This window comes from Sturnira hondurensis, unplaced genomic scaffold (assembly GCF_014824575.4).
Source record: "Sturnira hondurensis isolate 20B ecotype Veracruz unplaced genomic scaffold, ASM1482457v3 Scaffold0006505, whole genome shotgun sequence".
Taxonomy (NCBI): Eukaryota; Metazoa; Chordata; class Mammalia; order Chiroptera; family Phyllostomidae; genus Sturnira; species Sturnira hondurensis.
The window spans coordinates 3,337,820-3,352,219 of NW_028079136.1; the positions used below are offsets into that span (position 1 = coordinate 3,337,820).

At 40.2% G+C, this 14,400-nt stretch overlaps 1 protein-coding gene across 1 annotated transcript in view; it reads right to left on the bottom strand.

Moving 5' to 3' along the window:
- Positions 1-14,400, bottom strand: part of SPON1 (spondin 1) — a 270,328-nt gene that overhangs the window by 146,987 nt on the left and 108,941 nt on the right. Inside the window, exon 5 of the mRNA XM_037050019.1 lies at positions 13,902-14,024. Coding sequence (XP_036905914.1) covers positions 13,902-14,024 — 123 coding nt within the window. The remainder of the gene's footprint in view (positions 1-13,901; positions 14,025-14,400) is intronic.

Sequence of the window (14,400 nt, forward strand, 5' to 3'; positions counted from 1 at the left end):
TTTGTTCTTCTTTCTCAAAATTGCAGCTGCTATTTGGGGTCGTTTATGGTTCCATATAAATTTTTGAAGTGTTTGTCCTATGTCTGTGGAATACGTCATTGGTACTTTAATAGGTATTGCATTGAATCTGTAAATTGCTTTAGGTAGTGTGGACATTTTGATGATGTTAATTCTTCTGATCCATGAACATGGTATATGTTTCCATTTGTTTGTGTCTTCCTTGATTTCTTTCTTCAGTGTTGTGTAGTTTTCTGCATACAGGTCTTTTACCTCATTGGTTAGGTTTATTCCTAGATATTTTATTTTTCTTTTGCTATATCAAATGGGACATTTTTCTTGATTTCTGCTTCTACTGATTCATTGTTGGTATACAAAAATGCCTTTGATTTCTGGACATTGACTTTGTAACCTGCTGTTTTACCAAATTTATTTATTAGTTCGAGCAGTTTTTTGGTAGAGGCTATAGGATTTTCCAGGTACACTATCATGTCATCTGCGAACAATGACAGTTTTGTTTCCTCCTTTCCAATTTGGATGCCTTTTATTTCCTTTTCTTGCCTGATGGCTGAGGCTAAAACTTCCAATACTATATTGAATGGAAGTGGTGAAAGTGGACAACCTTGTCTTGTTCCTGACCTCAGTGAAAAAGCTTTTAGTTTTTGCCCATTGAGTATGATGTTGGCTGTAGGTCTCTCATATATGGCCTTTATTATGTTGAGGAATGCTCCGTCTAGTCCTACTTTGTTGAGTGCCTTTATCATAAATGGGTGCTGTACCTCATCAAAAGCTTTTTCTGTGTCTATTTATATGATCATGTGGTTTTTATCTTTGCTTTTGTTTATGTGATGTATTACATTTACTGATTTGCGAATATTGAACCATCCTTGCATCCCTGGGATGAATCCCACTTGGTCATGGTGTATTATTTTTTTGATGTATTGTTGGATGCGATTTGCCAACATTTTATTGAGGATTTTAGCATCTATGTTCATCAGCAATATTGGCCTAAAGTTTTCTTTCTTTGTTGTGTCTCTATCTGGTTTTGGAATTAGGATGATGCTGGCTTCATAAAAGGAGTTTGGGAGTTTTCCATCATTTTGGATTTTTTGTAATGGTCTGTGAAGAATAGGGGTTAGCTCTTCCTTAAATGCTTTGTAGAATTCTCCTGTGAAACCATCTGGTCCAGGGCTTTTGTGTGACGGGAGTTTTTTGATTACTGCTTCAATTTCATCTGCTGTTATTTGTCTGTTCAGGTTTTCTGCTTCTTTTTCATTGAGGTTTGGAAGATTATATTTTTCTAGAAATTTGTCCATTTCACCTAGGTTGTCAAATTTCTTGCCATACAGCTCTGCATAGTAATTCCTTACAATCCCTTCTATTTCTGTGGTGTCAGTTGTAATCTCTCCTCTTTCATTTCTGATTGTGTTTATTTGGATCCTCTCTCTTCTTGATGAGCCTACTTAAAGGTTTTTCTATTTTGTTTATTTTTTCAAAAGACCAACTCCTGGATTCATTGATCCTTAGAATTGTGCTTTTAGTCTCTATGTCTTTTAGTTCTGCTCTGATCTGGGTTATTTCCTTCCTCCTACTTGCTCTGGGCTGTCTTCATTGTTGTTCCTCGAGTTCTTGTAGGGGTAGAGTTACATTGTTTCTTTGCAATGCTTCTGTCTTATTTAGGTAGGCCTGTATTGCTATGAACTTCCCTCTCAGGACTGCCTTTCCTGTGTTCCATAAGTTTTGAGTTGTTGTGAGTTCATTTTTATTTGTTTCCAGAAATTTTTTGATTTCTTCCCTAATTTCAATCTTGACCCATTCTTAGTTTAATAGCATGCTATTCAATCTCCATGATTTTGAGTGTTTGGGTTTCTTTCCTTTGGGATTGGTTCCTAGTTTCAGTCCCTTGTGGTTGGAGAAAATGCTTGATATGATTTCAATTTTCTTGAATTTGTTGAGGCTTGTTTTATGTCCTATCATGTGTTCTATCTTTGAAGATGTTCCATGTGCATTTGAAAAGAATGTGTATTTAGCTTCTTTGGGATGAAGGGCTCTCTCTATATTAATTAAGTCTATTTCATCTAGGGCATTGTTCAATACCACAATGTCTTTGTTGATATTTTGTTTGGAAGATCTGTCCATTTTTGACAGTGGGGTGTTAAAATCCCCTACTATAATTGTGCTGCTGTCAATATCTTTCTTGAAGTCCTCTAAGATTTTCTTTATGTATTTTGGTGCTCCTATGTTGGGTGCATATATATTTACAATTTATGTCTTCTTGGTGGATTCTTCCCTTGAGCATTATGAAGTGATTTTCTGGGTCTATCTTTATGGCCCTTTTTTTGGAAGTCCATTTTGTCTGATATGAGTATTGCTACCCTGGCTTTTTTTCCCTGTCCATTTGCTTGAAAAATTTGTTTCCAGCCCTTCACTTTTAGCCTGTGATGGTCTTTTGTCCTGAGGTGGGTCTCTTGTAGGCAGCATATGTGTGGGTCATGCTTTCTTATCCATTCAGCTATTCTCTGTCTTTTGATTGGAGCATTTAATCCATTTACATTTAAGGTTATTATTAATAGGTACTTATTCATTGTCATTTTTGTACCTGTGTTCCTCTCTGTCTCTCGCTTTTCCTTTCTTTCCTTAGAGCAGTCTCTTTAACATCTCTTGCAGAGCTGTTTTAGTGGAGGTGTATTTTTTTAGACTTCTTTTGTCTTGGAAGCTCTTTATTTGGCCTTCTATTTTGATTGATAACCTTGCGGGGTAAAGTAGCCTTGGTTTCAGGCCTCTGGTTCTCATTACTTGGAATATTTCTTGCCATTCTCTTCTTGCTTGGAGTGTTTCCGTTGAGAAGTCAGCAGCTAATCTTATTGGGGCTCCCTTGTATGTTACTTTCTGTTTCTCCCTCACTGCCTTTAAGATTCTCTCTGTCTTGGAATTTTGCCATTTTAATGATGATGTGTCTTGAAGTGGGTCTCTTTGGGTTCCTCTTAATTGGGACTCTATGTGTTTCCTGGATTTGTGTGACTTTTTCTCTCCTCAAATTTGGGAAGTTTTTCATCATTACTTTTTCAAATAGGTTTTCTATCCCTTGCTCTTTATCTTCTGATATCCCTGTTATATAGATATTATTACATTTCACATTGTCTTGCATTTCTCTTAATACCTCTTCATTCTTTCTGGGCCTCTCTTCCTTATCTTGCTCTTTCTGGGTGTTTTTTTCTACTTTGCTCTCCAACTTGCTGATCTGATCTTCTGCTTCATCAGTTCTGCTTTTGATTCCTTCTACTGTGTTCTTCAGTTCAGAAATTATATTCTTCATTTCCTCTTGGCCCTTGTTGATAGCTCCTATTTCTTTTCTCGTGTTGGTATAGTTTGAAGTGAGTTCATTGTAGCTTTCTTATAGTTTCTGGTAGCTCATTGAACTTCCTGATAACCAGTGCTTTGAACTCAATATCTGATAGTTGACTTGCCTCTATTTCATTTAGCATTCTTTCTGAGGCTCCTCCTTTCCGTTCATTTGGGGATTGTTTCTTGGTCTTCCCATTGTTTGTGAGATTCTTCTTATTAGCTTCAGCTTCTTAAATTGATCTGTTCTTGTTCTCTGGATTTATGGTGTGAACTTCTGTGGTAGAATACCCGTGAGATTCAGTGTTGTAATCTCCTTGACCTCCCAAGCTCACTGGTTCTGGGCTCTTGTTTAAGTTGGCTCTGTGTTTGTCTTTGCGTTTTGATTCTTTAGGGGTCTTTCTTTGGTGGGTCCTTCCCATCAGCTATTTAACTGAGGGTCACTCTGTCCACCACCTCTTGCATTTTGTTGTGCTGGTAAGGGCAGATTGGGTTGAAGCTAGTTCTGTGTGTACAAGGTTTTGAGGATTCTCTTTTGCTCTTGTTCAGTTGTTCGTACTGGGTAGTTTCTCCACTATTTAGTTGTATTTCCAGATAGGTCCTGGATTGAGGTTTTTGTGGTTTTCACTCCCTCCTTCACCTTCTTCTGTTGTTATCTGTTGGTGGTTCCTTTGTTGTTGGGTTTCCTCTTTCAGTGGGTATCCTGGTGTTCACCACTTCCACCTACTCTGCAGCTACTGGGTTTATCAATTCTGCAGAACCACTGTTTGCAATCTGTGAAGGAGCCTGGCTTAGCCCAGTGGAAGGAGTTCCTAACCAAGAAAACTGTTGAGAGCTTATTTACAGCTGGGCACTGCACCGAGTGGCACCCACGCTGCCTCAAGCTTGTTTCTGTGTGCTCTCCACCTGTGAGGCCAACGTTCTCAGAGCTGGACCCCTGCTGCCGCCACCACTGCTGGGCTGTGACCACTCTGGTCTCTACTACACAGCCCAGCGCCGTGGCTCATAGTGGTGGTTCTTGTCAGTGAACAAGGAGACCATGGAAATCACAGATTAGTAATCAGAAAAAAAGGACAAAAGTGATTACATATGTAATCCAAGGAATTGTGACTAAAACTATTAGCAATAAAAGCATATAAATATAATAAAAGTGAATAAAATATCAGTAGCATTCTAGTATAACAAGTATAACCTGGCAGAAAACATCATGAAAAATGAAATAATATTCATAATAATAACAAAAATATAAAATAATTCTAGGAATTTATGAAGGATATACAAGAAAGCTTTAGTGGGGAAGGAAATCATTTAGGAAAAATTAAAATTGTTCTTCTGAGTGTTTACAGAGATCACATATATGTTTACACCAGGAAACATGAGCTGTGCAAATGTACTGCCTGTTATTAAAGGGTGTTCCCTTGGCTAAAATTACAGAAACAACCTAGCACACAAGCACTGACATGTCTATATATAACATTGCTGCTTGGTATATGCTTTGGGTGGAATGAGAGCCTAGTGCTGGTGAAGGGAATTAGAAGCCGTAGGAATGGGAATTGAATTGGCATCTGAGTTTACCCACAGACCCAGAGAGACAGTCCCATCTGGCTGTCTCCAGGTCCTAGAAGCAATGGGAGGGAAGCAGCATGAGAGGTGGGGAATTCCAAGTCAAAGGTGGTGGTGGTGTAGTGGGGATATAGGCAAAATCCTATAGTGATTTTATTGTGTTTGTAAATTTTTTTTTTAAATCAAGGGAATACACGTACAGAGTAAGAATCAATTTCTGAAAACATGACCATAGTAGTCAGGGTCCCACAGAAAACTGATGACATGGTCAATGAAGCAAGAGAGGAGAGTTTGATGAAGCAACAACTAATGAGGGCATGGCAGGATTAAACAAAAGCAGGAAGTTGGGGCCCTTGGAGGGGAAAACTTTCAATGAAAAAGTGATCCAGAAAGAAAGGTTCTCTGTCTCCGCCTGGACTCTGGACTGAACAAAAATTGTCTCACTTGAGAATTTATAACTGTGGATTTGGAGTTTGACATTGCGCCATTGTTTTTTGTTGCTTTGTATTGCTTGAAAGGGTTATGATGCCACTTGGTTCCTGATCCTTTGTCTGTTTCCTATTTCTCCGGATGTTTTTAGGGTTGTCCCTATACTCAGCATTCTAAAACTTCAAGATAATAAGCCTATTTCATTCACTGTGTGCAGCATTTGGCCTTATTTTGGTATTTTGAGAATAGCCTATCTTGAGGCTATCCCCACATTTGTACGATGAATGGGCTTGGTTCTTAGGCACTGCCCTCTCTGCGGATTTTAGGATACATTTTTCTGTGCTCCCCTCCCGGAGAGAGTTGCATCTTGTTTCTTTGTTTTCATCTCCCCAGATTTTGATGCTATCTCTTGTTTTGTGTAGCTGTCTTTCCCCTTCTCTTTGTGGGTTTGTATCTTTTTTATTTATCTATTGTTTTCTTTATGGGAATTGAGGAAAGATCAGAGATTAATGTAAGTGCTCAACCTGCCATGTTTAAGTGGAAGACCAGGTTACTGACTTTCCTTCTCTACTCCATAAACAGTGAATATTGCCATAAGACTTCCCAGAAAAATGAAAGGAAGGGAGGAGGAACAGGGGGATGAAGCTGTTTAATCCTTTCTCTTTTGCCCTTTCTATCACTGAACTGGTACCTCATAACACGGGTGTTTGGCACCGAGTTCTATTTCCCAGTGACAGGTTTTATTTGTGACTCAGTCTGGGGGTGGCACAACTGGGAGGCTCTGATGGACACAATTACTCAGCTTGGGGAAAAAATTTCCCAGTGAAGACAGAAAACAGTAGGATTACTGTTTGTTGAACGTTTAACTTTGTTTCTGGGGTTAGATCAAGAGAGGAGTCCTATGGTCCCTTTGTAGCTCATCGTTGTCCTATGGAAACTCATGAACATCATTCATGAATGGGAAGAAACTGAGCAAGCTAAATATTATAAAGCTAATAATTCTTCCCAGTAATTGGGGGATTTAGTGCAATCCCTCTTAAAATTCCGACAGGATCTTTATAGAACTTGATAAAATGATCTCACAATCATTTATAAAAATAGACAGACAACAACCCTGGCTTGTCAGGTTTGCTGCTTCTCTCTCTCACTCTTCCACAGCCAATCCATGTTAGAATATACCTCTGAAAGATCTTAAATCGCTCCCTTGTCTCAGTCACCACGTTACCTGCCTTAGTCCAAGCTACCACCATCGCGGCAATATCTTCCTAACCCATCTTTCCATACAGCTCCGTCCAAAGTGCTCTACACTCAGAAGCCATATAAGGTCCTATTTCTCTCCTGCCCTTATCTCTTTAAGGCTTTTCATTGCTCATCTCCCTTCACTTTCTCACTTTGTAAGTGCCATTCATTCATTCATTCATTCATTCAACACTACTTATTGAGAGGCTTTCACTGGGTCAGACAATAAGCTGGGCTCTGGGGAAATAATGAGCAAAGTCAGATTTGATTCCTGCTAATACCCTAGTGGGTTTAAAAGCAAAGGACAATACACATGAAAAAAAAAGATTCAAATGTGTTAGTAACTGAGCCAATCCCAATTTAAAATAATAGGATGAACTTTTTGCTTTGGCTGTTGTAACTCAGTGGATTGAGCGCCGGCCTGTGAACCAAAGGGTTTCCAGTTTGATTCCCAGTCAAGGCACATGCCTGGGACAATGTCTGCAGTAGTGGGTGTGCCAGAGGCAACCCCACATTAGCATTTCTCTGCCTCTCTTTCTCCCTCCTTTCCCTTTTGTCTAAAAATAAAATAAATGAAATCTTTTTTAAAAAGGAGACCTAGAAAAATAAAACATTAAAAAAATAAAACAATAAGATTCACTTTTTATTACCATTATTCGGCAAAATCCAAACAAACAAGGCTAACTCGAACACTGAGGTGGCTGGGAGAAGGAGATATTTACCCATTCTTGGTAACATGGTGAATTGATAGAAGTGTTTTATAGAAGAATGTGACCAAAAAATCTCAAGAGCTGAAAAAGACCATACCCTTTGATCCAGTAGTCTTGGGAAATTACTTCAAAGAAATAATTCAAAGGAAGTAGAAAGGGTGGAGGAAGACTTTACACACAAAGTTTTGGTATTGCTGTGCTTCTTCTGTTAACAAAAGACCTGACATCACTTAAATGTTCAATCAAAGAACAGTTAGGTAAGCAGTTAAGGGCAAGCTGATGTAATAAATTGTGACCATGGAAATAAAATCCAATGCAAAAAAATGGGACATAATGTGTTCCAATGTGATATAGAAACTCTACATACAGATGAATATTCAAAGAAATGAAACAGTTGCCAAGTGTCAGAATGGTGGTCTTTCTTGTGATCAGATTTAATAATTAATATTTTTTTTAAAATTAAATGACCCAATTTAAGAAAATGGCTCAATTTTATTGTAAAACTAACTTCGCTTCTGTAGAGTATATTTCCCAGTGGCCATGTTTATATTTGAGGCAAAGTGTTCTCAAGTGCAAAAAATAATTGGATCCTGCAAAAAAATGTTCTTTTGTCAATATGAGTTTGTTGAACAGTGTTAAACCTGTATCAAAAATGAAGGGCATCATGCATTTTACATTGTCAAGGGAGACTACATAGTCTCTCTGGAGTGGAAGCATTTGTCAAAAACCCAGGAGCTATGTTCAGAACAAGAGAGTAAAAAAGCTCAGCATGTGTTAGGCAACTCCCAATCCCTGGCAAAGACAGGTCATGTCTCCTTGGGGCATCCCTGTGCAGAAACACTGCCCAGTCACTGTGTTTTTATAAAGAACATGTGCTCCTAGACAGCTGCTGGGCACTTCAGACTCAGAATACTGAGGACAGTCACTGAGGGGGTGTAGAGGGGGAAGGAAGGGCTTGCACCTCTAGTCCCCAGGGTTCTGGAACTCTTCAGGCTCAGAGAATCTAGACCTTCACTCTCTCACTTCTAAGTTAGGATCTCTGCAGAGAAGGTCTTTGTACTGTAGGGCAAAGCTGTTCAGAACATGGTCTCTGTTGAGTTCATGGTGGTACAGCAGGGCCTTATTAGAAGATGCTTAGCCCTGGCTGGGTAGCTTAGTTGGTTAGAACATCATCCCAACACATCAAGGCTGCAGGTTCAATCTTTGGTCAGGGCACATACAAGAAGCAATGAATGAATGTATAAATAAGTTGAACAACAATGTTTCTCTCTTTCTCTCTCTCTCTCCTCCTTCCTCTCTCTAAAATAAAAAGAAAATTTTAAAATTTAAAAGATTCTTTGTGTCTGAGACATTTAATTTTACTGCAGAGGCGAGAAGATTGCCTCATGACAGCCCCAGAGGAAGGCAAAAATGAATCAAGAGATTTGAACTTTGATTTTGGTTCTGACATTCTCTGGCTATGAGATCTAAGCCCTTAACTTCTTTGCACTTCAGGTTTTTTCCAGTTGTAAAATTCAGAGGTAAAACTTGCATGATCCAGCCTTAAAATGAGTTTCTAAAAAAATTACTCAGTCGGGAGTGTTTTGAAAGGATTTTACTATTTCCAGATGGCCATCGAGGATTTATGGCATTACAATAGAGAAGGGATGTCAGAAGTTGTTTAGGCCACCTTCCTCAGCTCACCACACTTAGCCTCTCCAAGAGGAAGGAGTGTATTGGATGCAGAGAGTGCTCTGTTCTCTAAGAGAGGGAAGTCCGAAGTCAGCATTTGGAATAAACCCTTTTGTATAATGGTTGAGAGGAGCCATGGGCAGATGTGGCTCACCACAAGAGATGGCCAAAAGCATAAGGTCGGTGCCCAATCCACCATGTAGAGTCCAGTGCGAATTCTCAAGGTATCCAAAGAGAACAGGAGGACAGACACCCTCTGTAGCTATGTCACTGCAGAGGTTCTCCAAGTGTGGTTTACTTTGAGAGAGTACTACAGAGACCTGTCGGGACTCTGGGCCTTTTTAAGGGGACTGTGAGGTGAAGACTATTCTCATAATACTACTAAGATCTTGTTTGCCTTTTGCAATGTGTTCACGTGAACACTGATGGTGTGAAAACAGGGTGAGTATGACTGCTGGAACTTAGTGCAGATCCAGGCAGTGGCCTTAAGTGTATCAGCAGTCAATGTATTCTTTACTGCCCCGAATGACCGCCGAACCAACCACCAAAAAAGTCAGTTTTGCTTCAGAGTGTCATTGATAAAACCATAAAATTATTAACTTTATTAAATCTCTGTACCTTTGAGTATACATGTTTTTTATTATACTGTGTGACAAATTGGGAAATATGCATAAAGCACTATATACTGAAGTGCCATGATTGCCTCAAATAAAAGCCCTTGTGTGATTGTTTGAGGTATAAGCTGGGCTGAAAACTATGGTTACTCAGACTTGAGAATCTGGCAGACATCTCAAAAATGAAGTGAGCCTGTCACTTCAAGGAACACAACTGACAGCATTTGCTGCCAATGATAAAATTCAAGCTTTCTGGCAAAAACTTAGCATGTCACTAATTAATTTTATAGCTTTCCAATATATAAACCCTTTTCCGATGAGAATGGAAATGATGCTAATGAGTGTGATTTTTGATATTGTATAATGAGATGTCTCAGTGTTTGGATTGTCTGCATAACTCAGTAAACCAGTATTTTCCAAATGACCAATCAATGATGTTACAAAATCATTCAGTTGTAAAAGTTCCAGTCAAAGGAAAGCAATGCATTTTAATGTAACAAAATACAAGTTCATTAGCATGGTTCAATATTCTATGTTACAATTATCCTTTAAGAAAGTAGAGTAGTCCCCCCTTATCTGAGGTTTTGCTTTCCACAGTTTCGGTTTCCTGAGGTCAATCATGGTCTGAAAATATCAAATAAAAATTCCAGAAATAAACAATTCATAAGTTTTAAAATCGCACACCATTCTGAGTTGTGTGATGACATGCCCCGCTGTCTTGCCCTGGAAGTGAATCATCCCTTTGTCCGGTGCATCCTCGTGTATAGATTACCTGCCTCTCAGTCACTTGGTAGCTAGCTGTCTCTGTTACCACATGGACGTCACAGTATCCCAGTGCTTGTGTTCAGGTAACCCTTATTCTACTCAACAATGGCTACAACCACAAGAGTAGGGACGCTGGCAATCGCATATGCCAAACAGAAAGTGCAAAGTACTTCCTTTCAGTGAAAAGGTGAAAACTTTCAACTTCATAAGGAAACAACAAAAAAACACAATCATAGGCTGAGGTTGCTAAGATCTGCTCTAAGAATGAATCTCTGTCAATGAAATCGTGAAGGAGAAAGACATTCACACTAGATTTGCTGTCCCACTTCAGATTACAAAGCTATGGTCACAGTGTGTGGTAAGTGCTGGGTTAAGCTGGAAAAAGCATTAAACTGTACCGTAGGTATGTATCTATAGGAAAAACATAGTGTATTTAAGGTTCAGTACCATCTGTAGTTCCAGGCATCCACTGGGTGTCTTAGAACGTTTCCCCAGCTGAGGGAGGACCGCTGTGCCATTTGTAAAGTTTTGGCGTAGTATCAAGGGAGGTCATCTGTACTCATCTGAAAAGGTTGTTAAAATATTCTCTCCTTTCCCAATTACACATCTGTGTGAGGTAGAATTTTCTTCATATATACTTCAACCAAGCAGCCTGATCCCTGGCCAAAAACCACGACAAATGCAAAGGCAAATATGAGAATCCATGTATCTTCCATTAAGCCAGATATTAAAGAGATTTGGAAAACTGTAAAATAGTGATTTTTTTCACTAAAATTCCTTTTTTTGGACAACCGTCATTTTCATAAATATGTTAACATGTAATAAGTTTATTATTGCATGCTGCTTTTTAAAATTACGTAATATTTTAAAATTTCTGTTTTAATTTTTGGAATGGTGACTATTGAGATATACAACCCATATAAACCCAAGTATGCTGGAGTTCTCAACAAATGTTCAGTGTGTAAAGGGGCCTTGCAGTGAAGAAGCTTGAGAACTGCTGCTCCAGGGTCCTTCCGGAGGAAGTATTGTTTGGTGAGTAATTAACACGAGAGGCCAACTCCACATTTATTAGTCTGCACTATTGTGGAGAGACAGTACAGCTTCATTGGGCTTAATGGCAAGTTTTGGTTATCAAGACAAAATCATCCTCGGGGAGGCGAAAGGAAAGTCATCTATGACCTAAGATGGTAGAAATAACTTTGCAGAGTATCACGTTTTGAAAGTCCCGATTAACCTCCTCTGTGCCCTTCCAACTGGCCCCTGTCTCCTGAGTGTACAAAGCTGCCCTTTTCCTCCAGGGAGGGTCTAGCCTACACCCCCTGTTCAGGATTGGCCACTGTGACCGGATGTGCACTAGAAATCTGCCTCCCAGGTCAAAGCCAATGCTACTCCAAGTCCAACAATCAGGACACAGCACTTGGGAAGGCAACAGGCACTTCTATGCACTGAGAATGAAATGAATGTGTTGTGGCTTTTGTCCTGGGGACTTTCTTTATTTGATGGGGAAGAAAGTCTCCTGAACAAATAATTGCAGCATGATGTGATAAATGCTGTTCTTTACACAGTGACCAAGTTTTTCCAACCAAAAGTTGNGTGCACTAGAAATCTGCCTCCCAGGTCAAAGCCAATGCTACTCCAAGTCCAACAATCAGGACACAGCACTTGGGAAGGCAACAGGCACTTCTAGGCACTGAGAATGAAATGAATGTGTTGTGGCTTTTGTCCTGGGGACTTTCTTTATTTGATGGGGAAGAAAGTCTCCTAAAGAAATAATTGCAGCATGATGTGATAAATGCTGTTCTTTACACAGTGACCAAGTTTTTCCAACCAAAAGTTGACACACTCTGACAGTTGACAATGGAACCACCCTGAGGGATCTGGGACACATGTCTGCTTTATTCGTTAAGAGACTACCAACAACTCCACAGAAATTCTGTGGAGATTTGTCCTTGATTTATCCCAAAGACCCAGAAACAATGGTTTGTACCTTTTTAAATTTATTTTTTCATTCTGGGAAATAATGGTGTCAGAACAGAAAAGATCAAGTAGCTCATTAGAATTAGAAAAGATGAGTAATGGGCCCCTAACATTTTATTTCCTCTGGGCTGGTGGATGGGAGGCACTGGAGAGAATTTTTTCCTTCACACTTGTTCCAAGTGGTTTCCACCCCCAGGCAAAGAGCCCAAGTTTGTTCAAACAGGTCTCCCACACCAGCTGAAGCAGATCAAGCTGAATCCCAGAGTCAGAAGAATGAACTATTAAGAGGCTTCTAAGATCCCAAGCCCTAATTACATGTGGGTAAAATTAAACAACAGGCCTCTTGACCTGCCAAGAAATGTTGGAGTGCCCTCTGGGTGGGCTGTTTTGGGACCGAGGAGGTTCTGCTCTGAACTGGGTGTTGCGAAGTCCCGGCCATGTATCCTTTGCTCCCTCTTCCTTTGGGGCTGACTCAAATCCCTCTTTTTAATCTCTTTCCCCCAGTCCCACTGTTCTTTCCCAGCTGTGGCAACTCCAAAGTGAAGTGAACAAGCATAAATCAATGACCAGAAAAAGCGCGCTCCGTGCCACCCACGTACAGCCTGCCACCCACGGTTAGAACCAGTGACACTGGGTCTTAAAGGCAATCCTAAGGAGAGGTGGGGCCAGGGGCCCGCAACCCCCTTTGAAAGCTTGGATCCACTACTTACATTTGACTGTGGGCAAATTATGACATTTCTCTGATCTCCAGTGAGCTCATGCACAAAAGCAGTTTATTTTTTGAGAATTAAATGACATACTATATAAATGGCACCCAGTAAGTCTGCTATTCATTGTTATAATTTTCACATCGTTTTGTGTGATCATTTGATTTGTGTCTGTCTCCCCACTAATCTGAGTGTCATGAGAACATCAGCTGTGTCCTTTTTTGATCATTATATCTCCAGAGTTTTGCACAGTGACTGGCACATGCTAGGTATTTGTTGAGACAATTGTATGATAAAAGTGAGTTGGCAGAGTCCCAGGGAAGGATCGATTCCCAAATAGCAAGTTTGGGGTCTCCTGACAGCTCTCATGGACCCGCATTGCTTATCTGGAGCATGGTGTGATGGAGATTTGAAAGGGGGTACCTGGAGTCAGTAAGGAAAAGATGTGCCGGGAGACTACCAGTGCCTGCTGTGGTTAAGGATGTTGAAGAGTAGCCAACCTTGGTCTGTGGCATCAAGAGCAGGTCCATTTATTTGGCCAGCTATTTCTAGCACAAAGGTGTCTATTGTATAATGTGCAGAAAGAGCCATTTGAAGAGGGCTAAGGTTACCCCATGTGTGACCTGAAAAGAAGCAGCATAACCTCAGGAATATTTTTTTTAATCACAAATAAGAAAACACTTAGCACAATGCTACACAAAGAAACCAGAAGCATACCACGATCCTGATGAACTCACTTGCAGGGAATGTGAGTTCGTGAATGTGTTCGTGAATCATCTGGCGTGAGTGAGCAGACCTAACACAATTCAGCTAGTGTATCCTGTGACGAGGCAGACAGAACGCTGTAATGCACTTTCCCCAACCCATAAAGTAGCCGCTCTACTCACGAGGATAATCCTTTGGGTGCGTCTTCTCCGACCAATTCCCATAAAACGTGAGTCTGTACTTGGCAGTTCCACAGGCACAGCAGTCTAAGATCGGTCTGTCGGTCACCCCGTCAAATGTGGAATCTGAAACAGGAAGGAAAGGCACCAAGTGAGGGAGCAAATGTGGGTCTTGGTCTCCTCACTGATGCCTGGGAATAAAAATACGAGGTAGACTTTTCACTGACTGATAACACAGAGACCAGGGCAGTCCTTGGGGCTCTAAAGGATTTGTGTACCTATAGGTATGGTAATTCTATTCTGCAAAAAGACAAAAATAAAAACTTTTGCTCTGATTAAGTGAGGAGATTGTGGTGCCAATAAGGCAGACTATTTGGGATGGAGATTATCTTGAGAAACCAGAGATACAATTGATTCAGTTATCCATTCTGGGCCCCAGTTTCTTTCCCTGCCCTGTACTACAACACAATTATTCCACCAAATTTTTTTAATCCTCCCCCAA